This window comes from Delphinus delphis, chromosome 1, assembly GCF_949987515.2.
Source record: "Delphinus delphis chromosome 1, mDelDel1.2, whole genome shotgun sequence".
NCBI lineage: Eukaryota > Metazoa > Chordata > Mammalia > Artiodactyla > Delphinidae > Delphinus > Delphinus delphis.
The window spans coordinates 59968118-59993642 of record NC_082683.1 but is presented as its reverse complement, the minus strand read 5'-3'; the positions used below and the strand labels follow the sequence as shown (position 1 = coordinate 59993642).

At 35.0% G+C, this 25525-nt stretch overlaps 1 protein-coding gene across 1 annotated transcript in view; it reads right to left on the bottom strand.

Annotated features, from left to right (window-relative positions):
- The window catches only part of LRRC7 (leucine rich repeat containing 7), a 498137-nt gene that overhangs the window by 79123 nt on the left and 393489 nt on the right, over window positions 1-25525 (bottom strand). The window contains exons 17-22 of the mRNA XM_060005892.1: window positions 24420-24668; window positions 18808-19008; window positions 11780-11891; window positions 11387-11567; window positions 8024-9704; window positions 3997-4137 (exon numbers count right to left, since the gene is read on the bottom strand). Coding sequence (XP_059861875.1) covers window positions 3997-4137; window positions 8024-9704; window positions 11387-11567; window positions 11780-11891; window positions 18808-19008; window positions 24420-24668 — 2565 coding nt within the window. The remainder of the gene's footprint in view (window positions 1-3996; window positions 4138-8023; window positions 9705-11386; window positions 11568-11779; window positions 11892-18807; window positions 19009-24419; window positions 24669-25525) is intronic.

Here is a 25525-nt window from a genome sequence, read left to right as displayed (position 1 = left end):
TCGACCTGGAATATAATAAATATGAAAAAATAGAAATATTCAAAACACATAGCAAAATCTGGGAGAGTCTTTTCTTTTTATCCACATAAATATTCGCTGTGTAAATACTTCAAGTTCAGAGTTCTTCAATCTTTATTCTAAAATAGTTATATCTTTTAAGTAGTTTATTACAAATTTGTTTAAAAGAAAATTGAGAAAAAATTATTAGATATGTTTTGGTAGTCTAAAAAAAAAAAAAGATCCAAACCGAAAAACAAATAATTTGCTCAGTCAGGACCTCAGGTAGTGCCCTTTTGTCAATTACCATAATGGAAGGATGGGGAGGTAGGAATCACAAAAAGGTGCCCTCTCTGGGTACATAACTTGCAAGAAGACAATCTCAGTGTAATAGAGAAAATACAAAGAGATGCTCCTTTCTTCTAATTGCAAGAGGTTAAGTCTTGCCAGCAGAGGGTGTGGGGAAAGGGTCTGGATTTCAACCCCTGAATGTTCCCTGGGGAGGGCACCACCTATACAAAAGTATGCTGCAACTCCATACCCAGTTCTTAACTGGTAATACGTGAAAACATTCATTTAGATTCCTTAGGACACTTCATTTATTCTTTCTAGGACACCCCAAAGTCATTTACCACAGTACTTAACTAGAGATAGCCAGTGTTATCATTCAGCAATTTTATGAATAAAAAGATAGCTCCAGGATTTTCACAGGAGAATGAACAGTTTTTGTCAATTTTATCTACTGAAATATTTTTATTTTGATCTTACTCTATATTTTAGTGCAATTCTCATGGCTAACAATCATTTAGAGGCTGTAATGATATCTTAAATAGCTGATACTAATTTTTATTATCTTAAGTGGCAAGATGAAAGTGCTGTAATAGGTTTTTATGTATTTGTAAATCAAAGGAAAATAATTTTTGCCTATCTCCTCTCCTGGTGAGAAGGGCTCCAGGAAACTGAGCCTCAATCATAGGACCGGTTATCAACGGTTAGTGGAGAATCTGAAAGGCTGCCCCTTAAGAGAGGTTGACCCTAAAGTTTGGCAGAAAAACCAAACAAATTTTCAAATTAAGGAGCTCTGCAGAAGAGATATACCTGAGCACAAAGGCAAAAGGGCAGAGACTTAGATTGGAATCCATGAAAGGAAGTAGAGCATGGAGTAGTCTTGAAAGTGATTAAACATCCAGTAACCACATCTGATAATGTTCCTGCACTAGCAACAAGGTAGCAAAGTTGTCCAGATGCTGAAATGTCTACAGTTTACAGGGCTTAAACTCATCATTTGGGTCATAAAATCTTTTGAGGGCAATGGAGTAGTTGCCCTGACTGTTTATTTCCATCCCTTGCTTTCTTTCTTCTCCCTTTTATTTATTTATTTTTTGGTGTGTATAATAAAGTATTGATGATAATTCATTTTGAGATAGACTATTTCAATACTTGAATTACTCTTTTTTAGGGGGGCCTGGATGGCAGCTTATTTATTTATTTGTTTTTATTGAAGTATACTTGATTTACAATATTGTGTTAGTTTCAGTTGTATGCAAAGTGATTCAGTTCTATATATATGTGTGTGTGTATATATACTGAAATGTATATATATTATTTTATATATATTCGTTTTCAGTTTCTTTTCCATACTTGAATTATTCTTGGTTTGCAATTTAAGGTAGTTTCCAAAAAGAATTCCTTTAGGTCATCTCTGTGCCCAACTGAGTAAGGTTGCAATGTCTCCAAATATAACTCTGCAATATTTCTGTTACAGATCATCTTAGAGCTATAGTAATAGTTAATGAATCCATTCTATAGGGTACCCCCCCAAACATCAGAAAATTAATATAGCAACACAGAGGTACCTAATTTATATCTGGAGAATAATTTATACATTGAGAAACAGTGCTTCAAGTGTATTACCATTTTTCAGACACTGAATATATCTATATTATCCCATAGATTGATGAGAAAATAGGGCTAAAAACTAAGCAAAATAAGGGGTTATCCATATGATATAATTTCAAGGGGTTCAAGCAATAGCTTCTTTCATACCAAGATCTCTCAAATCTGCTCACTGTATTTTGAAATTCTATGATTGTAGTTTAAGGGTTTGATTTCTGTTTAATTACCAAGCTCTCCAGAAAAGGTGTCTATTTAAGTTGTGATGGCTCATCTGTTCCTTAGTGCAAATAAGTTTCAAGATCTTTTTGAACACTGGTTTTGTTAGGGCAGAAGATGAAAGCCCTGGGCATCTAAGAGGACATGAAGAACAGACTAGAGGCTCCTGTGAAAAGGGTCTCACTGACGGTAGTGTGCTGGAGCCGACTTGTACTAGCTCATGAGAGCTGACTATTCTCAGTCCCAATTCTGAGTTCAGTGATGTCAAGTTACTACTTTGAAATTGGCCAGAGAGGGAGTGTTTTATCACTGACATAGGTAAACACCATAAATCAGTCATTTTTCTCCCTGGAGAGAGTTACCGACACAATACTGGTCCTGTAACAGGAGACTGAGGACAAGGAAAATAATTTTCAAAAGTTCTCAATTAAGTTAGCTTTTTTTCTTTTCCCCAAAGTGATCATGGGTGACAAAAAAGCTGTGAATTTAAATGTCTCTTTAATTTTATTACTCTCCTCAGAGTAGGAAGCAAGCTATACAGAGCTAGGGGCTGTTATTAAGGCTAATTTGACAATAAAACATGAGTTTGTGGTCTTATAACACTCACTTTCCTGGGATGGGAGTTTGCTTCGTATGTTCATCAATTTGATTAAGAGAAGAGTGTTTGGAGGCTACCATCATTTTGTTATCCTTACTTTTCCATTGCTTTTTTTTGTAAAAACTTACTAGGTTAATGACTACATTAATAATATAGTCATAATGACATATTGTGTGAAAATGACTCATTAGTTTCCATCGAAAGGTAACTAAGAGTGCATTAGTCAATTTAAACAGGTAAAATGTGTATTCTCTGTTTTGCCTGAATAAAACAAGCAGAAACGGTCCTTTGACAATGGAAATGTTTCCTCTTACAGTATATTCTCTTTCAAATAAGCCTACATTTTCATTTAAAATCATGTGAACTTTCCACTCTTCCATTAACCCAGGATGAGTAAAAATTTGCTAGCTAAGTTACAAATTTGTTTCTCATGTTTTACTTCTGTGTAATATTTCCTACAAAAAAAAATGGGCTAAAGAAGTATTTAGAAGTGCCAACCACTTAATTTTCATTCTAATTTAGGACTATATGTCTTTTCCAAAGGAATCAGCTGAAATCCAATAATAATTTCTTTGTGTGTGTGTGTGTGTCTCTTTGTTTTGTTCTTTTATTTTTATTATTTCTTTCACTTCATGAGGATTAAAACTGTAGTTCACATCCATTCTCTATCTCAGCTCTTGTACCCAACCAGCATTTATTTAATCTTTTCTTCTGAGAATTCCTTACTTATAGCTAGTTCATTGGTACATTTAAGACTTAGATTAATTGACCATAACTGTGTGGGTTTATTTCTCAGCTGTCTGTTGCATTCCATTGATCTATGTGTCTGTTTTTATGCCAGTGCCATCCAGTAATAATTTCTAGTTCTGTTCTCAGAATGCATCAACAAGAGAATATAGGGTGGTCTCCAAAAAAGTAAAAAAAAAAAAAAAAAAAAAGGGAGGTATATATCAATACATACATATACACACACAAAAGAAAGAGAAGCAAAGAATAAAAGAAAAAGAAAATGAATAATAAGAAAAAAAATGAGTCTTAAAGCAACACAAAAAGCCATGTACCTGCTCAATCCAAAAAGCAAAGCTGTTAAGCAGGAACCTGATAATCAATCTAGCTATAAATATTCATTTAGCAGCTAAGAGTTTGGGCTCTACATTGTTTGCCCTTGTGCTTTTTGGACTCCTGAGAGTCTATAAGCAGGGCTGTATGTACAGCCTAAACATATTACGTGAACAAACAACATTAATTGGCTTTGGTATGCTGACACATGTAGGGCAGTCCATACTTACTTTCTGAAGAGGTAGTTCTTGTAGATCAAATTTAGACTTAGTCTGCAAGTTTAAAGTCATGCTTCTGCCTGCATGCATTGCTGAAATACCTCCATAGGGCAGCATGCCAAGGTTAACTGTGCTGTGTTTGTAAGCAGCATTCTGAGTAGAGGAAATAATCATGTGACAGGATGTGAACACATGCTCAACAAACTGATTATTACACGAACATGTTTAAATTTATAACATTTAACTTAAAGCAGGCAAACAGTAACTTTCTTTTTTAAACATGCACTTGATCAGACAGAAGCATACAGTAAACAGTGTTAGTTATGCACATAATGAGTACCATCCAAAACTACAGAAAAGACAAAAAGCAAAGATAACATTTGTTTTACATTTGCTGCTAACTCAAAGGCATAAAATCTATCTCTTATATATCATGATTGTAGTGACTTTGGACAAATGTTCATCAGTGGCGGTCTATTAATTCAAAAATTTCAAACAGCGAGGTCTTAATCAAATTTTGTCAGCTGCAAATCTCATGGTCTCTTTCACATTGTAAGATTAGCACACACAAATTAGCTTAGCTTATAATTCTGCCTTAAAACTAATACACTGAAAAGTTAAAGCCAAAATCAGTTGCTTTTATTTCTCTGTCTATAGGCATAATTATGGCAACTCAGAAAAAAGAGCTGGTCAAAAAAATCAGTCAATCTGACCAGTGGATGATTGAATTTGCTTATTAGTTTAGTTAAACCAGTCAACTTGTATGTGAATCCAAATATTCTAACTTTTTTGTTGTTTCTTAATTACATTTTAAACTGGAAAAATTTCATAATGAAACTAAAGGAACTATGATTTGAACTATTAATGCTGTTTATCTGATATACCTAAATACCTATAGAACATTCTAGTGATATTTGCATTGTAGCTACCCTTCAGTAGGTTCATCTAAAGTTATTCCAAGTGTCTGATATGTAGTTTGTTTTTTTCTACAGAACTTCATTTAAAAATTAAAACATTTTGTATACCCTGTCATCAAATAGTTTCCATCAGTACAATCTCTACTTTCCACCTATCATGGACATGTAATAATTGACAGCATTTGGCCCTTTTAAGTAATTCTCTTAATTTGGAAAAAAAAATCTACAGAAGTTAACTTAGTACACTTTTTAAAACTGGATATTATTGAACATTAACAGCAGGCAGCTATTCTATTCTGAGGGCATTTTTGCAAAGAAATGATTTTTAGCACCAGAATTCCATCAACTGAAAGACTATTAAACTCCTGATGGTGTGCTGTCTACTAATCATATTTGTTATGGATCCCTGATTATTTCATCCAGAGATTTTTTTTCATTGTCACCATGCCAAAACTGAAAAGGACACTGAACATTTCAATCTAGCACTTGAATGACTCCTTAAGGGTTAAAATGACTCCAGTCTAGTGCTCTCTCAGCTCTTATGGAAGAGTAGCAGTCTTAGACATATGGGTTCATGTTTTCATTTCTCCCAGTCAAATGGGGCTCTATAGCGGAAGCATGAGCCTTGAGATAAAACCAAGGGAGAAAACAAGCATCTTTAATCTAGGGTAGTACTTGGAGCTGCCTCTCCAAGGTCAACACCGAGCAAGATCTTTAACCAACATTATGTAGAACACTTAAGCTTATCCAATGTCCAGGCTTCTAGGCAGTTCTCTTGTATGAGGAATGGACAAAGATCTTGTAGTTTCTAATGTAACTATTTGATTTCCAGGGTTCAAATCACTCAACTAAATTTCACTGAAAGGAAGCACACTGTGTCTGGGGCAATCTGACTTTGGGCAAAATGTTAAGAACAACAGTACAGAACTATTTTTACATAGCAACTCTGTGTTCCAGCACCCTGAATTTATCTTGTTTTAAGTTTTAAGTTAGATACAGCCTGAATAGCTCAGCAACTCAATTTAGAGAGGGAAAGAAAAGTTACTTGGAGAAAAGAGGAAGAGCTTTCAGGATTTGATAGCTTGAAGCAATATTCTAAGGTAATTTAATTTCATGGAATTAAATGAGAAACTATTAAATATACATTGAAATTGCTCTGAAAAATGAAAGACAGACTGAGGGAATTATAAAGACAGAGGATATGTGAAGACTAACTAAAAAGGGAGGTATTGTCACAGTAATGGAAAAATACATACAAATTTACTTTTAGTTATCTGGATCTGGGACAGGCAGGACCTCCAGACTTCTGCTGATCCAAATCCCCCTTCCCCAGTCCTATTTTCCTCTCTCCAAATTCCTGCTCCAACTAGAGGAGTCACCTACTTTTCAGTAGCTCTGATCAAAGGAAAGGAACCATTTATTTGGGAAACCAGTAAATAAATGATGGTACCAAGTGCTTAAAATTTTGTCTTTTCTTTTTCATGCTTTGTTTTCACTCACTCCTCTGTTGCCTCAAATTACTAGTCATTGTATATATGCTCCAAAAAGCTTCTTATAACCTTTCTTGGCTAGTTCATCTTACCCTGTTACGTATGGTCGTGTCTACACGAGGCCAGAGTTCCCAAACTGTACTGTTTTATTTGGCCCCAAATATTTTCGCCCTCCAAGTTATCTGTCTACATGGAGGGTATAACTTGAGGTAAGGCATGGTGACAACCGACCAGGTGTCTCCCACTGACAGCCAGTCATGAGGCTTTGATGAGGCTCCCTTCAATGGGACTGAGCACACCTATTTGAAACAGACATTCTGATGAAATATTTTGCAAGGCAGAACCAGTTTCCACATTGAGAAACTAATACCCACACCCACATTTATTAGTTCACTCTTTCCCTATAAATAATTGTTTTCTTGTCATGTAGACACGACCTACAAACAATATAATTATTTTAAAAGAGTACACCTGAAAACATAAAATTCAGCATTAAGAAAATATATAATAAATGCAGTGACCTGTGCTTTTAGCAGGACACCAAATGAAATAAAATTATTGAGTGAAACATTCTAATGGTATATTATTATCCAGATCCCCAATTTACACTGAGCATTTAAATCTAGAAATAGAGAACAAAAGGCCCTATTTTCACAAAAAGGACTTTTAAGATTCTAAGGTCAATGCAGAGTACACAAAGCCCTCTACACCAAAGCCGCAAAGTATCAGTACACTCAGTGGTGATGGTCAATTGATCATAGTTCTAGAAAATGCAGACTTCTCTTAGAGAGATACAAACAACAACAAAAAGTAATTCTAGGTCTTATACAAGTTTTTTTTTTTTTTGCTCTCCTCAATTGCTATGCATTTCATGATTTGCTGTGATTCAATTTTTAACTGCATTAGGATTAATGTCCCCCCCCTTTTTTTCTGCAATATACACACTAATTTGTACGTTTGTAGTCTTTATAAAGACATCATCTATTTTTGTTGTCTGTAGTATGATTTGAATTTAACCATTTCTTTCTATAGGAAAAGCAACATTCTAAATGGCAGGATTTTCATTGAATAAAATAATGTGTAGGAGGGCATTCAATCTCTGCTTATTTTATTTTTCTGTTTCTTGCTGAGATTATTGCTCATTAGAAGTAATAACTTTAGTAGTCCCATAGCAGTAACTATATGCAAATTGTATAAACAAATTAGGTCTGATTTTAATATAAGTGAGTGTGTGCAGAAAGGATTAGAATACTCACTTTTTATAGATTCAATAAAAATCATACTCTTTAGGTCACTAGAGAACAGTTTTGTGTCCTAGGAGATGCATTTTGCCTTAATGGCTAGAAAGCAATTGAAGCACTATCCCATATAACAGAGTCGAATTCTTTCTTACTAACCATATTTAGGATAGTTCTGACAAATAATTCACCTATACATTATGAACCCTCAAAGAGCATCAAACAGTATCCATGAAAAACTATTATGATCAATTTCCCCACAATATAAAGATAAATAAAATGCTGATCATCTATTCATTCATGTAGTTCATGCTTCACTACATGTACTTAGAAATGCCAATAAAGTAAAACTAAAGGCAGGAGGGATATTCTTACAGAGAAATGCCAAACATACCCTGTCTAACCTTCTAGCTTCTATATGTCTAAGCAGCTGTTGTCTCCAGTCTGCAGGCATTTTACCACAGCTCTCCTCTCCCTTCACAGGAGTAGGCCTCGTCTTTATATCACTGTTATCTGATGGCTTGTCACCATAGTTACCCAAGTTATAGTCAGATGGTATTTTTTCCAAAAGAGCTGCCATAGTAGGCCTAGCTGAAACTGGCCTGGTTTGGGAGGCACCATAACTCTCTGTACTGTAGCTTCTTGCAGACAATGGCCTCCTTTGGGTAAGGTTTTTAACCGGAAAACTTCCCGCCTGAGCTTTCACTTCTTGATATGAAGGGTGTTCATCTTCATACCTGCCATTCCTTTTCAGGAACTGGGACTCAGTCACTGAAACGCTGCTTTGGCGATCCAGACCTGCCCTATATGGAGGTCTGCCGTACCTATCATTCGGAGGCAGCTCGTGAGGTTCACTGACCCTTCTAAACATGGCCATTTCTGTGGAACTCGCCAGGGAGTCAGCTCTTCTCAAGAAGCCTGCCCTGGCACCTTGGCTTGCAAACTGGGCATTTACCACAGCATCCTCATTAACAGATGGCTGAGAAAATGAAAATATTTGCTCAATCGGTGGGTATCCTCTGTAAGCTCTAGGACTAACCAAATCCTTGGTGATGTTTTTGCCCGGCTGTTGCACGTACTCAGAATTGTGTTGAAAGGGGGGCGGTATCCTCTTTTCAGCTTTAACCTCCACTGCTCCTTGGGGATTGAAGCTTTGGTCAAATTGATAGACTTTTTTTGTCATGGAAGCTTTTTGTTGTTGTGGCCCTTTACAACTTCCATAAGTGAGCATCTCGTCATCCAGCATCGGGACTGACTGGCTTCGAGACATACTGGACATACCGTGCTCTGGTCCTAACATTTTGTCAGGTCGTTCGTGACTTCCTAAGTGATCACTCCCAGAAGCATAGTTTTCTAATGGTATATTATAAACCTTGTATGTACCAACGTCAATCTCATCGATACTCTGTGACTTCTTGAATTTATTGGACTTGATGTCTTTCATTAGTGGGGAAAGCCTCTCTGTGCTTTTGCTAATTGAAATAACACCTTTAGAAGATTCTGGGCGGCAGTGGATTTGAGAAAAGACATTACTGAGACTCCTGTTGGGATTAGAATCATGATACTCCCATGGTACTCCTGGAGAAAAAGGACTAGGTATTTCAGCAGATTCTTTTATATGTTCTTTCCTTTCAGGCAATGGGCTGGTGGTAGGGGTTGTCTCTAATTTGGAAGGGAAAGCAGTCCTGTCTTCAAAAGGACTAGGGGTTCTGGTCCAATTCTGCCAAGGATTGGAAGGAGGCACTTCTGTTTCTGGTGTGTGTCTGTGTGTAGACTGCTCAAGTTCCAGGGGAACACCAACAATCCTGTCCTGCCTAATCAAAGGCCTGCGTCCATGAGAAGATGTGCTTCTAGATTTTGAACTCAGGAGAGGATTATTGTTGGCATTCTCGCCTGTGGTTTCCTCTGCAACAAACCCGGTGTTATCATAATGTGAGCCATCAGTCCAGTTGTCAGTGAAAGTGTCACTCAATGGCAGCCGGTCAGGACGCTGTGGTAGATTCCCTGGGGGAACAGCCTCCCGCTGGCTGAGCAATGGCTTTGCATCAAGAGGCTGTGGGAAAGATTGTGCAATCCTGTGAACACAATGGGAAGAAGAAACCTGAAAATGAGGAAGATCTGGGTCTTTGCCAGAAAGAACACCCGGCCAGAATACCACCATCCTTTGTTCAACTGATCATTCATCCACACGTCAATTATGGTTAACAATAGCATTATTATTCCATGTCCAAAAAGAGTCACCCCTTTACCCTGCTCTAAATTTTATTTCTTCTCAGTTATCATTACCTTCTAATATACACAGTTTACTTACCTGTTATATGTCTTGTGTCCTCTGCTAGAATGTAAACTCATGAGGGCAGAGGTTTTTTTCTCTTCAGGCTTAGCATAGTGCATGGCACATAGTAGGTACTAAGTACATATTTGTTGAATGAATGAATGAATGAATAAATGAGTGAATGAAAGAAATATAGATATTTTTAGTAATGGTCCTGAAACCTGTCTGATAATTAGAGCTACCTGATTCCTGGTCCCCATGAATTTCTGATTCAGTACATTTCCAAACTATTAGTTGAGAGTACATTTCTTATCAATGCTTCTTATATCTAATGAACCCAAGTTGTCTTCAAATAACATATTTGAGGGCCAGGTATTAGAAGACATTAAATCCATTGTATAGTGTATGCATTCACATATCTTTTTCTAGAATGTAAATTAAATTAAATTAAATAATTAAATTAAATTAAATTGTGAGTTCTGGTCATTGGCATGTTTATTCTGGTGACCACAGTATCTCTACAAGATGCTCATTTTTCTAAGTTTATTCTAAACCATTTGCACACTAATGATATTGAATTATATATCTTTTATTAAAGATTTTTAAGGGCTTTTGCTAATTGAAAAAAAGTGCATTTAGAAGGCATCTTCCAAAAGTACCTAAATCAGTCTCAGCTTATATAACAAATAATAAATTTAGAAACTGAAAGAGTTAAGATTTTTATCATGGGCATCAATGAGTAGAAATAGTTATTCATCAATTACCAAAGAATATATTGTTAACAGTATTGACATTAGCAGTAAAATCTGAGTGAAAGTCATTGACTACCTATATCATATGAAAATTTTTATTTGCTATTTGTTACAACATGTTACAAAACAACATGTTACAAAACAAGGGAATCAGCACTGGGTAAATGCTACTTCATTGAGTCACTTTATTGACCTCCATAGCTTTTGATTTTAATATATCTGTAAAATGGAAGTAATATAGAGTAGGAGCCATTTTGGAAGGATTAAATACTTTTACTTACATTCTAACTTTTCCAGGTGGTGATAAAATGATGATGATGAAGATGCTGATGAAAAATTTATTGAATGTTTACTCTGTACTTGGCACATTAGTGCTTTCCATGAATCTTTCTTTAATTCATAACACCATTTTGGATGGTGAATGCCCAAATGTGTCACAATTATGTACTGAGGCAAACACAATTTTTGATTTTCGATTAAAAATTTTTTGGGTTCTGTCATCTCAACCTGTTAATGTACTACCCTCACTCCGTAAACAATGGTTTTGCTGTGTAAAATGGATTTGTCCACTCTTGGAAATCCCAGGGGGACTAAAGTTGCTTACCTGCCCCTCTGTCTTCTATGCCACTCATGTGCTGAATACAATCCCCAAATTAAGAAGATTCCATTTTTTTAAAATGTTGCTGAAAATAAGCATTTGGGGACAGAAAAGAGGGAATTCTAAACACACCTGTTACCCCACAAAGAATTATGTACTGCCTCTTTAGCTGTTGTCTGCAAGGACCCCACTTTAACCCGGGTGTTAGAGGATCCTGAGGAAGCCTGGGAAGGCGAGTAGTCTGAGTAAGTGCCTGAGGAAACACTGTTATTCAGACAGTGAGTTTTGTCAACTTCAGACTCATCTGTTGATTCTGAAATGTAAACAGGAAATTATTATAATGCTGTGAACATTGACAAGTATAAACACAGAAAGGCAAGTATGAAAAACAGCATACCAATGAATGTTAGAGATACATATTTATAAAATATTTCTATAGACTATGGTATATCATAATTTACAACTGGTGATTCATCATGCACATGCATTTGTGGCATATTTTCCACATCAGGTTCACAATGTTACCTTTTTTGTCCTTCCCTAGCAGAACAAGTTTGGGTGGGTACAGAGGGGTCTCAGCTAATGAAGGGTGAAGTTCCCCAATCCTCATTTCATTAGCTGGATGAACAAAAGAATCCTGAGAGATATAATAATACAGGACAAGGAAAGTAAACATTTAAGCATTGGTTAACCAAGATGGCAATATCTTTATTTGGCTCAGATACAAGATGGGACTCCAGAATTTAATTCACCGTGGCGCACTAGGAGAAGTGAATCATATGTATCTCTGAGGTAAGCACTAAAATGTTTTGTTTTTCTAATTTAAATGAGTCCACTTATTCATCAGACATTTTTTGAAAGCTGTTTTTATGCCTGGCACTGTGCAAAGAACTGTGGAGTTTCCAAAGAAAGACAAAATGCCACCAATGCCCTGGGGGAGTTTACAGTCTAGTTAGGGAGATAGATACAACTCATAAAACAGGACTGAATTATAATAAGTCATATATAAGTAATACAATACATAATCTATAACATATAAACATGTAAGAGTTCTAAGGAATGAACTCTTTTAAGAGTTCTAAGAGGAATATATTACTGACCAACTAGTTTTTTTTTCAAATATTAACAAAGTTAATGCACAATTGGGCCCTATAAATACTGCTTTTACTGTCAATCTCCCTCTTAATTCCTACTGTTTCCCAAGTGATCTTCTCAGTTTCTTTAGTTTTACCATGCCTTCTTTCAAAGGTTTCTAGTTTTCTCATGATCAATCTAGCCCGCTAAATCTTCACTCTACATCCTTTCACTCAGTATAATGAGCAACATTGGTATAAGAATATAACTTTATGACAAATAAACATATTTAAAAAAACCGATGAATTTTAAACTTCTGTAATTCAAATTATTATTCCCGGTTAACCAGGTAGTGGGAGGACATTAGGAAAAGCAAAATTCTCACTTCCTTCTAGATATAAAAATGGCTTATTTACACTCAGGAGTAAGTAGTGATATAAATTTGTGCACAGCAGTTATCTTTCTGTCTTTTCCCCTTAAGCTCAATTTGAATTTAAAGAAGAATTTTCAGTTTTTTTCATTCATTAGTACTTGTTTGTTTGAACATTAATGTAATACCTTTAGAAGTATTTTGTTAAACTGGAGAAAGAATACACTTGAGGACAAAATATAATAATGAAATGGTTCCTGCTTTATAACTAATTGGTTGGTAATATCAGATAGAAACTCTTACTATACATTTTGCTTACCCCCGCCCGCCACCGCAAACCTGGGTATATCTGACACTTTTTTAAAAAAATAATATTTCAGTGGGAGAAGACTGGACGATCATCTAGTCCAATCCTTTCATTTCCTAGAGGTGGATTCTGAGACTCAGTGAGGCCCAGGCTTACATAGATAAGTAGACAAAGATCCAGCATGGAGGTAGGATTCCTTTGGGCTCTAGTCGGATGATTATCCCTTACATTGCCGCCTCCTGGTTAGCTCAGCTTGAGCATATTAGAGACTTAACATGCAGTATTGTATATATTTGAAGAGGAATGGAAAAGAGAATGGGATTGATGGAAATTCTGGAGATGAATAGGAAAATCTGTGTTTTCATGGATTTTGAAAATTATTTCAAAAGTTTAGCATAAGAGACTTTGGATATAGTTTTGAGTTGAGAGAATAGAGTAAAAGCCTTCACACATCTTTAGAGACATGTATTAAGTAGAAGCAGATGCAAGTCTGAGAAATGGTACTATGAAAGGCAAAATATGTTAAGACTTTCAAAAATTTTTCAGTTACAAAGTGGCATATTTCTGTTTTATTCCTGCTTTACCACTTATTAATCAGGTTGCCTCGAGCAAGTCACTGTAACTCTCTGGATCTTATTCAATTTATCAATAAAATGAGGATAATAGATAATAAGAATTAGTGCAAATTTCTTTCTAATACTAACATTCTGTAAATATCAATATAACTTATTTGTAGAAATAATATTTTAAAAAGGAAATATTCTTATGACATTTTAATATAGAAGTATAGGCATTTTGTTTTAGTCAAAAACAAATAAACAAAATAGTTGTATAAGCACAGAAATGTAAATATAGTTAAGGATTTCACTACTTTTTTTTCCCCTTATGCCTTACACATTCGGTACTCAATTTATCTTTTATGTATAGATCAAACATTTACACTTGTATCTCACAATTGTGACTGGAGCTCTGCATGGCAGCTATAGTTTGACTTAAATTCTAGTCTCTGACGCTGCTCAAGAATTTCTATTTTGAATCAAAAAAGAGCCCTCATGACTGGGAAGAATGATATCAGCTAATCATGAACTTGCATCTCTTCTCTAGAATTCTGTGGCCCTCCACCTAGGTAGAGGACTACTACTGAAGCAAGAGTAATGGATTTACACTGACCCAGTTAGACTCTCTTATCTTTATGAGCAAAATAATGATGATGATGATGATGATGGTGGTCATCAGTTAAGAAAAATCTATTACCTGTCTACTATTGTGTTACTATGCTAAACACTATATTTTATCCCTGTTGATTATTTAAATGATAATCTTATTTTTATTGTTATTTATTATTTTAAGTTGTTTATTATTATCACCTTTGTTTTACAAGTAAAGAAATGGAAGTTCAGAGAGGTAAGCAAATAATTCCAAGTCACAAGCTTAATAGGTGGTAGAGCTGGGATTTGAACTGGAATCTGTTCTTCTTGAAGGTCTTCTATGGGATACTGTATATGCTATATTGTCTATCCTAAGAAAAGCTCACTTCTCAAATGGGCTTCACATAACAAAGTTAACTATCCAACAAAGGAAATTAATAATTGGCTTTGCCTCTATAAAGTCTTTTATAAATAGCTGGAAGAATCAAGTTCATGTTGGAAAAGTGGGTGAAGCTTTTGGGACTACTTCTTTGGGTGAAGATAGTGGAAGTTACTAGTAGGGAATCAAATTTAGTGGAGTTCCTATTATAAGTAAATTGAGCCATATTTTTTTCTGGTGAGGGGACAGAGATTGAGGGGAAAGAAAAGGTAAAATTTTTTTTTTTTTTAACCCCATTGCCCTTCCACTGGTCAAACTAAATCTTGGCTGATACTGCTGTAGTGAAAGGGAGCCTAAAGCCTAAGGTAGAAGTCAAAGGGGGAAGAAAGCTTATGCCTGAGCTTTCGAGTCAAAATAAATAAACACATTAATAAAAGCATTTAAGGAAACTTTCAAGGGTAATTGACTATTCTCTTTTTCCTGGAGAAAGATGTGATTCCTCTACAGAGAGAAATTGGACTGAGTCTCCTAAGAAATGGAAAAGTGCCTTCCTTTATGAAAGTGGTTAATGCAAGCTAGCGACTCACAGAAGTATTAAAGGAGAATGTGGCAGGGTCTCCCGCTCTTGTGGATGGGAAAGGAATGGTCATTTACTGCAGCTTTCCTCTGTGCCACGATCTGTGCTCAGAACTGTTATAAATATTTTCATCTGATTTAATCTCTGCAAAATCTCTGAAAGACTGTTATTATTATCTGTATTTTTAAAGATAAGAAACCAAGGCTCAGAAAGGTTTCAGTGACTTGTCAAGGTCATACAATTGGTAACAAGGTGGAGTCAAACTTTGAATTCATGTCTTCTACACTTTCCCCTGTTCCTTTCCCCCGTTCTGAAAACTGTGCTCTTGAGGCACTCACAGTGCTGTTGCTAATTCACAGGGACACATGGGTTACTTTAAATATTTGAGGGGAAAAAAGCAATACTTGACATCAGTCAGATACTGTGAGAACTGCTACCTTGAGGTAGCTCTCAGTTTCAACATTAGATTGCACACTTCTTTTGATTAATAGTCTGTGTGAATCTGGGTTTTTGGTGGTTGCTGTGATAAAAAATAATCAAGTGCCACTGGAAAATCAATGTGAAACAGAAATTAGAGTTGTAGTACCCAATATGATTCCAAGGTTTGAGAAGGTAGGTGGTGTCCAACAGGTGCACACATTCCATGAGTAAGTAGTTTTGGTTATTTAAGAATGAACTAAAACTATTATTTTCTCTTTCAATTTATGTGTATTGTTTTTTTCAAATAACCACTAAGTGGGGCATAAGTATTTACTAAGTTGTTCAGACCTAACAATAATAATTGGAACTGTTAGGTATTTCTTGGCTATCACTGTATATTAACCCCTGATACTTTTGAGCCTTTGAAATTTTGATTTTAAGTCTCATAGGCTTTGATTTTTACATATAAATAAAATCTGGCTCCTTAAAAACTGTTTCTAAGTCACCCAGTCTATGGTTTTCTGTTATAGCCATCCAAATGGACTGATACTGGGGGAAAAACAAATGTAATCTCCACAAGGCATGTATGAAGGAAAATGGGAGCAGAGGAGAACCTTCATATCTCTCTGACCTCCTTGTTCTTATGGCCCTCTTGGCCATATTCTCTATGTTAAAACTCTTGGCATAGGGTTGCAAATAGAAAGTGATCAATAAATGATATATCTTTCCTTTTCCCTCTTTCTCTGCTGCATTTGTAACCTATTTACCTTGCTTCTTCTTTCTGTTTTCTGCTTTTGCTTCTGCTTACCTCTGTTTGTTTTTTCTTGGTTTTCCATATTTAACAACATGGATAAATATGTCATACAGTGTGTGACACCCTCTTTCACCTTCTTGGTAGCATGATCTAAATAATGATGACCCAAAAATGGCAGGCACAGGTAAAACATATAATAAAAATGCATAGTATACACTGATCAGCTAGACACTTAGTTATTTGTATTTATTATATCTGGAAGTAGAATAGAATTAGGGCCCCTTAATTTGGATGCAGTAATGAGAAGGAAGGATGATACAGAAAAGGACATCTCCTAGCCCTAGGATGGCTAAAAGTTGGGCATAGAAGGTCTAACATCTCAATTTTAGAAAAAATATTGATATTATCAGTGAAATTTCTATTCAAGTGGAAAAGGCTAGTAGATGAAGAAAACTAAGAAAGAGTGGAGCGAATCATAGAAATAAATATGAAGCTGAAAGTTGAGCTTCAATCTTACTTAGCTTGGCTACTTTAGCAAATTAAGAAGATTAGATAGGCAATACAAAGTCACTATAGTGTTTTTTTTAAGGAGGACAAGATTAGATGTGTGTTTAAAAAGATCATTAGCAAGGCAATGGGGGGCTTGGGACAAGGTAAGCCAAGAAATTGACAGTTTTTACAGAAATGCAGGACAGAGTTGAGGACCTGAAGAGATAGAGGAGATACACTAGATGAAAATGTATAGGAGTTAGTGATTGGAAAGGGCAGGGAGTGGGGAGCAAAAAGGAAGAAGAAATCAAGATGCCTCCCAAATTTCTAGCTTGAGTGAACCGGTAGATAATGGTGCCAGCTGAGATCAAGACCAATTATACTGAAGCAGAAGGAGGTTTGAGGAGGAAACATTAAAATTAATTTGGATTTGTTAAGTTTGAAGTGCTTGTGGGACAATTTTAAGATTTTTTTTACTATTGAGATATTATTAAATTCATGACCAAAGCCATCTTTTCTTTGTCTCATCTCTCCCATCCCTGTATTAAGCAATTTTAGGATCTACGTATTTTGCAGTAGTTATTCAGTTTGTGGGTTATCATGACCTTACAGTTATCTTGATGTTAAACTGTGATGACATGAGATATAAATATAAAGTGTATGTGTATTTAGGGTGTACCCACTAAATGTTAGTTTTCCTCCTTTTTATATTATTGCAGTATCTTAGAGATAAAAGAAAAGTATGTTGCTTTGCTATAGTATATCTGTAATGTTTTAGAGATGAAAAAGTACAATAATATGAGTTTTATAAGCAAAATGAAAAAAGCAATGAAAATAAATATTTACTTAAATTTTCTTCCCTAGATATCCAGCTATATTCCTCTCTTTTGGGTCAGGCTTGTACTTCCACTGGCAGATATGCACACCACGCTTATTTTTGCTTAAGCTTTCTTTTCTCTTCGCCTAGAATGCCTTCTTCTCTTTTTGACTTTAAAAGAATCACCTAATCTTTAATATGCAGTTCAATCTTAAGCATTTCACATAACTTTTAAAGTGATTGGCAGTGACTGCTTATCACTCCATTTTCTTAGAGTATTATATTCTCCATCACACAACCAAGGATGTTATCATGTTTTATATAATACATTTTCTAATGGCTTCATCTGTGTTAAGTTTACCTGGCTAGGCTTTCAATTATTTGGAGACTATTCACACATTTCATATTTCTTTACTCTCTCTCACAGTGTTTAGCACAGTGCTAAATATACAGTTGGTGTTTAATGCAAAAAACTGATGCTTTGAACACAGATTTGTAAAAGAGTTTTGTCAACCTAGATTTTTGAGCAGTAGGTATAGGAACTTCTAGATGTACTCATATCAATTATGTTTCTAATGAAGATTAAAAGATGATAACCAAATTAGCTGAAGAGTAGATGAAATAGTACAGAGGTGGCATAAATGTAGTTGAATTCTTTTCAGACCACACAAATTGATAAGGATAAATATCTAATTCATTCTAAAATATAGAAACTAAACTTCATATTAGATTCTGTAAAGCTAAATTTCAAAGTTATTGCCCCTTTTTATATAGTAGTGTTTCCTATAAAGGGTGTAACCCAAACACAAAAACATTTTTAAAAATTGGCTCTAAATCTGATCAAGAATTTTACTGATATTTGCATAATAATAATAAAACTTCATTTAGGTTTTTCTAATGACTCATACAATAAAAGTTTGGGGTAGTCAAAGGAATATCAAGAAAATGATTTAATGCACTTACTGGCCAGGCCTAACTTGGTGAGCGAATTATTCCTTCTGTGTGTATTGGAACTTTTGGAGCTGTATTAATGATTTTACACCATGAAGGTGCATTTATTAAATGCAACCCTCATAGTTTGGAAGAGTAGAGAGACTCATTTATACATTAGGAATAAATGCACTTATCAAGGAAGATTTGTTCAGTTAAAAAAACATATCATTTAGTAATTCCAAAAAATCCAAACCACACTGGCAATTACCAATAACCTTGAAATACCTCCACTGTAATCTCCTTTGGGGCTACAGGCCACTTGTGTTCGTATTTTTCTTTCACAGTTTGCTCCGTGTTAGCAGTTGGATTTGAATTCTCAACACGCACTCCATGGCTTGGCTTACCCACCAGATTTTGAACAGATTTTACCATATTCTTTAAATCCTCTGGGTAAGGAGTTGGATATCGTTTTAGGTTTATTTCAACCTAGAAGTTTGTAAAAAGAAATTTAACATAAAAATACCTTCAGCAAGCATGTTCACAAAACTACTCCATTTTATGTGCAGTAGTATAACCAAATGCAATATAGTGAGTGTTGAGCTGGCTGAAAAACTGTGTTGTAGAGTAGAACACATAGTGTTCTTTTCACATTCTGCCTCCTGGACTTCTCCCCACCCCTGGCCACCTTTCTAGATTAAAAACAATTTTTGGATTATATCTTATGTTTAGGTCTACTCTATAGATGGTTGAAATAGCAGTAGGTCAAACACTTAAGTGATTGGTAATCTCTGAAAAATTTAATCAAGTTACTATCAGCTGCTTTTATACTTTAGAGGCTGTTCCCTTACTTATCTTAATTATTTAAAAAGAATCATTTTGACATTAAAAATATCTTTGGAATATCAATGCAGGTGATGGGAGAAGACCCCAAAAGATTTACAAGTGAGTTATCATGTATTAAAAAATGGGGAGTTGACAGTATCTGATCAAATATGCACCAGCTCTGTGTTAATTAGCATGTTACATCAAAAGGTAGGGTAGCTAATTCTTGTTAATAACTAAAAAAAAAAAATCCTTCAAGGAGGCTTTTATATTTAGTTTTTACCATAATAAAGTAACATGCTTTATAGGTTACATCTTACAATAAAGAGAAATAAAAAATTGAGAACATTGTCTAGGATATTCTAGGTAAATATGTAAATTTGGGCTTATACTTATCCAGAGACTTATTTCTATTCTTTTTTTTTTTTTTTTTTTTTTTTTTTTTTGCGGTACGCGGGCTTCTCACTGTTGTGGCCTCTCCCGTTGCGGAGCACAGGCTCTGGACGCCCAGGCTCAGCAGCCATGGCTCATGGGCCCAGCGGCTCCGCGGCATGTGGGATCTTCCCGGACCGGGGCACGAACCCATGTGCCATGCATCGGCAGGCGGACTCTCAACCACTGCGCCACCAGGGAAGCCCTATTTCTATTCTTCAATTCATTTTTGGTGTCTCAATCTGACTTAGGGAATATATATATATATATATATATATATATATATATATATATATATATATATATATATATATATATATATTACTATTCTTCACATTTAATTCAGAGAGAGAAAATATGAGACATTCCATACAGAATATCCCACCTTCAGAGTACTTAAAATATACTTAAAATGGAATAGATACAAATTATCCAGGCTGATTAAAATGGAGTGGGAGGAAAAATAAGGGGCATATTTACTTGGCTTGGTTTATTCCAATAGTTATGTCTTTTTGAATCTGAGTAGAACCAACTTTACAAAATGGAATGATTTATGTGATCGTGGTGAGTATGTGTTGGGGAAAGTGTATGTGAGGGTGCGTTGGGGGAGGGCAGAGGTGGAAGAGAAGCTGAAAGGGGAAGAAGAAAGAGGGGGATGAGAGATAAAAAGAGAAAGAGGGTGGGGCACACACATACCCACCCCCTCCACACCTATGTAACACATGGGATGTAAGAAAATATGATAGTGATATAGATCTGAGGATTATAAATATGAATTCAAACACTTTTGCTGAGCTGCAGTTTTAGCAAATCCACCAACTTTGTTATTCTAGTATTTCATCTTCCTGTGGCTCTCTGTCCATGTCAAATACTGAGATTGGACTTCACTAGATGATTTTTAACATTCCTTTCAGAACTAAAGTTACAAAATTATTTTTCCAATAAATGTTTGGGAAGCTGGTGAAAAACCAGATAAATTTGTTAGTGTAAATCTCATTGAAATGTAATTTAATCTTTAATACGCTGAAACAAATAGGATGAAGTTAATAATATATAGAAACAAAGCTACAAAAATATAACCCAAGAAAAAAAGACTACCAAAAAAACAAAAGTATAAGTTGTTAGAGTGTAATATAAGTATATCTCAGGGTACTTTATAATGCATTCTTAAATAAACATAAAAAGAATGATAGCCATGCTAGACAAAATCCATTGGGATGAATGCATTCTTGGATCTGCTGTTTAAATTGGTATTAGAAATATTAATCACAAATTTGATCTAAGTTTAAAAACTATATTGTTGAACTTGTTTAAAAGTCCTTGATATCAAAGGACTTAAAAGTCAAAAAACTACATTTAAAAAATGTAAATTGTAGAATGGTGTGACTATTATGCCAATTAAGAACATCTTTTAATTTTTAATATGAATGAAAAATAACTTTCAAATAGGTCCTTAAATTAAAATTCTACACACCTTAAACAATCCTCAATATTAAAACTACACTTCTAAATTGAATCAAAGGCAAAAAAATGGGACGTGTTCTTTTTTTTTTTTATAAATTTATTTATTTATTTATTTTTCGCTGTGTTGGGTCTTGGTTACTGCACATGGGCTTTCTCTAGTTGCGGTGAGTGGGGGCTACTCTTCGTTGTGGTGCGCGGGCTTCTCATTGCGGTGGCTTCTCTCATGGCAGAGCACGGGCCCTAGGTGCATGGGCTTCAGTAGTTGTGGCTCGCGGGCTCTAGAGCACAGGCCCAGTAGTTGTGGCGCACGGGCTTAGTTGCTCCGCGGCATGTGGGATCTTCCCGGACCAGGGCTCGAACCCATGTCCCGTGCATTGGCAGGTGGATTCTTAACCACTGCACAACCAGGGAAGCCCCCTGGGACATGTTCTTTCTTAGAATTAAATACATCAAGTAATGTAATCTAATTTTTGTAGATGCTGTGTCCCTTCTGACACAGAGGGCTATTTGCTAATGGCCATGGTACCAATATTTTTTGGTTATATTATAAGGAAGTTAATGTTATATTTTGGTCACATCATGACAATGTATTTGGGCACTTTATCTCTGTAAAAATATTTAAATGTAGAAATAAAAGTGGATTTGCCATTAAGCTAATGAAGCTTAAGCTTTAGGGTCTGTCACCTGCATGGGCTCTTTCCAAAGCCTTGTGAGGGGCCCTGCTTATGTATTTACATGGTTCTTTTATATTCTTTTCCTTAAAGAGGCTCCTCTCCAAATTGTGGAAGCTGAATTCAGGTCTCATAAAACTTGGATTTGTTCCACCTATACAATAAGCTACTTGCTTCCCATTCACTAGTCTACTAGCAGAATTTACTGGACTTAGAGTCAGAAGACCCAAATTAAAGCCACAGATTTACCCCCAACTAGCTATCAGCCACAATCTTTCTGTCCAGTTTCTACTCATGTAAAATGGGAATGATAATATCTTGGGTTAATCTAGAGCTCGAATGAGATAATAAATGTGAAGTCCCTTGAAAATGTATAATTTCTATGCAGAGATTAGATACTATTTCTAATATCAGATTCTTCTCATGTATTTTTTGAATCTGGAGTCTTTGGCAATCTAGTTTTATTATATATATGTCTAACTATAATACCTGTAACTGGATTTTTTTCAGGTTGTATGCAGCAATAACTATCATTTACTCATTATCTGCCATGTGATAGGCACCATGAAAAGTGTTTTATAAGAATATATAAAACTAATTATTGTTAGTTATTTATATAATAAACAATACTTATTTTATTATTTACCATATGGATTTAATTATAAATGAATAATAAATAGTTATAATTAATAATATTAATTAAAATCTATAATTAATTATAATTAAATCTCATTTTAATTTCACAACCCATTTGTAGCATCTGTTACCATTTTACAGAAGGAAAACACGGGCTCAGATGGTGTAAGTTACTTGAAGGTGATACAGCTACAGGAATCAATGCCCATATTCAACCTCAGGTCTAACTCCAAAGCTTATGCTTCGCAAGTGTTACTTGGCTCAGAGCTATTCTCTGGTATAGGTGCAGCATATATTTGTACAATCTTGTGGAAGAAATAGTGTAAATCTAAAGTGTGAATTTTATTGAGTTAAATAAGATAATTTCAATTTTTAAAACATAAAGTTATCATAATATTTTATAATTAAAAAAATGAAAGTATAGTATTTTATAATTCTGTTATGTTCGTAAGCTCTCTAAAAGCATATTTTATACACTTTTACAGATTGTTTTGCCTCTCTATTTTTCAATGCATGTGTGAAGTGCTTCAGAAATGAATAACTATGATCATAAACACAATTATATTAATAGTCCAGTAATGCCCAGTTAGTTTCTTTATATTGCTAAATATATAGGCTATAAATATTCCCTTATTCTAATACAGGATATATGTAATAGGTGGGAAAAATTTGTCAATTATGTTCTTACCAAAATGTTGTGTTTATCACTCACCATAAAGTATTTGCTCATTTTACAGGTACATTTTATTAAAGTCCAATATTTTTACTGAAATGTTATTTTATTTTGGAAAATAGAAGTGTTTCACAACATTCTATATATCTCAGATCTTAAGAAAGTGCAGTAAATGCAAATAGTAGCTGCAAGATGTTGGAGACTCCCAAAGATTTAGCAATGAAGAAAGAAGTAATGTTAATAGGGCATTTAGAAGTGATACCTTGAATTCACAAAGAACTATGCTTTTCTTATATAATGATTAAATTATCATTTGATTTGATTGTAAATTCCAGTAAGAGAAATAATAGTTAATGCTTTGGTTATTAATTGTTAAATATCTTATTCTAGGAATTAATTGGAACATTTTACATAAAAAGGAAACCTATAGCAGTTTTAGTTAGGATTCTCAACTTGCCATATATTGTAGAAAGAATATACACACAGAATAAGAATGTAGTCCATTACATGTGGATAAGGTTTACAAAATATGTAGTGTTCTTCCACATCCCATTACGATTTTTTTTCATTAAACTCTTCAATACCCCACCCACTGAGATAAGGAAGCCCTATCTGCCAGAATTCCCAGGCCAATCTTCTCTTACAGGAATTCTCATCATCTGTGCCTTCAAATTAAAAGGAAATTGATGCTTTTCAACAGATGTCCATCTTTGTGCTCAAAGTCCACTCTCAGCAAATTTCAATTCAAATCTCATGCTGTTTTAGAATCAAGTTTTAGTTATTTAATCTCCCTCAGAATTGATATTACAAAAAAATGTGTGTATGTCTGGGGACAATTTAGATTGCATCAGTAGTGTCATCAACATTCTGCCCGACTATTGGTATTCCCACACTTTAAATAAAAATCTTGAAAAATAAAAACATAAATAAAAATGAAGCACCCAACTTAAAAACCATGCCAGATATCCCACCAGTAGGCACATCATATTGATGTTCCCTCCCCCTCTGGCTCAGTTCTCCCCACCCCATTGCCAATGTCAATGAATAGAAAATTAAACTGGGATCAAACACTGGCAATTGAAAGATTTCTATATGATCAACATTTCTTACCCCAAATCATGCAGAACATACCCCATAAACCACTGTTCCAAGGTTGCCTCTACGTAAGGGATTCTCCTACCCCAAACACCTAGGCCTACCTGTCTGCCACTTAGAGAGGGAAGAGTGGTGGATTGTGCTGCAACTGGCAATGGAGTACACATGCTCCTTTCCTGCTGGAGGCCACTTATACAACCCCATGCCAGCTGTGGGTCATTCTGGGGGACGGGCATATCTTGGATCTGCTGATCACACCTGGCCCATGGTGTGCAGCAATCGCCAGACAGTCTGGCAGGTTGGAGAGTAATCCCACGCTGGCCCCTTTCCCAGGGGGCTTGGCAGGAGTGATCCTGTGGGAGAAGGAATCTCCATTTTCTGGGAGAAAGAGGAGCACTGTAGCAAAACTTTCACTTTATCATTTTTCTATTCTTGATATATATTTTTTTCATTCTGGGTAATGCATTTAAAACAACCATCAGAAAATTAGTTTTAATTCTATGTAATAAAACAGTACCAATATCATATGAAGCTAAAGGGTCACAATTTCTTCACACAATGCAGCTTTCATACTAAACTAAACTAAACTAAACTTTCATACTTTCATACACTGAACACATTATAAGTAGGGCATTATACTCTAGTCTATTTGGAAGTTGATGCAATAGGTCAGTGGTTCCCTTTAAAATTTTATGTAAATTAAAGGTAAAATGGTACTAAATTTAATGTACATGTAATGAGCCAGAAAAGTATAATTAATTTAGTGCAAGATTTCAGCATATTCCATTCATCATCATACTTCCATGATGATTTATTTAGACATTTGTTTGTGTTCTAATTTGTCCAATAGCCAATGGCATTGGAAATACTCAAATTGGTCAAAACCAAGTAGTTTGAGACTTTGGAAACACATATTATTTCACCAATATATAAAATAAATCAAATATAAATAAACATAGAGAAAATGTACTCTAAAGTATAATGAACCTACTCTAATTATAATCAAACTTGATCACATAACACACAAACAGGGCTTCTAAATGTCTGTTTGCATTTGCTATATTTTATGCTTTCAATGACACATATACCAGTATTAAATGCACTCTTTTCTTCTTGGAGCCTTTGGATATAGGTTTCTTTTTAGGAAGAAGTATGTAGTTTTTGACATTCAATGAAGTAAAAGAATGAATCAGAGGTCCAGTATAGAATG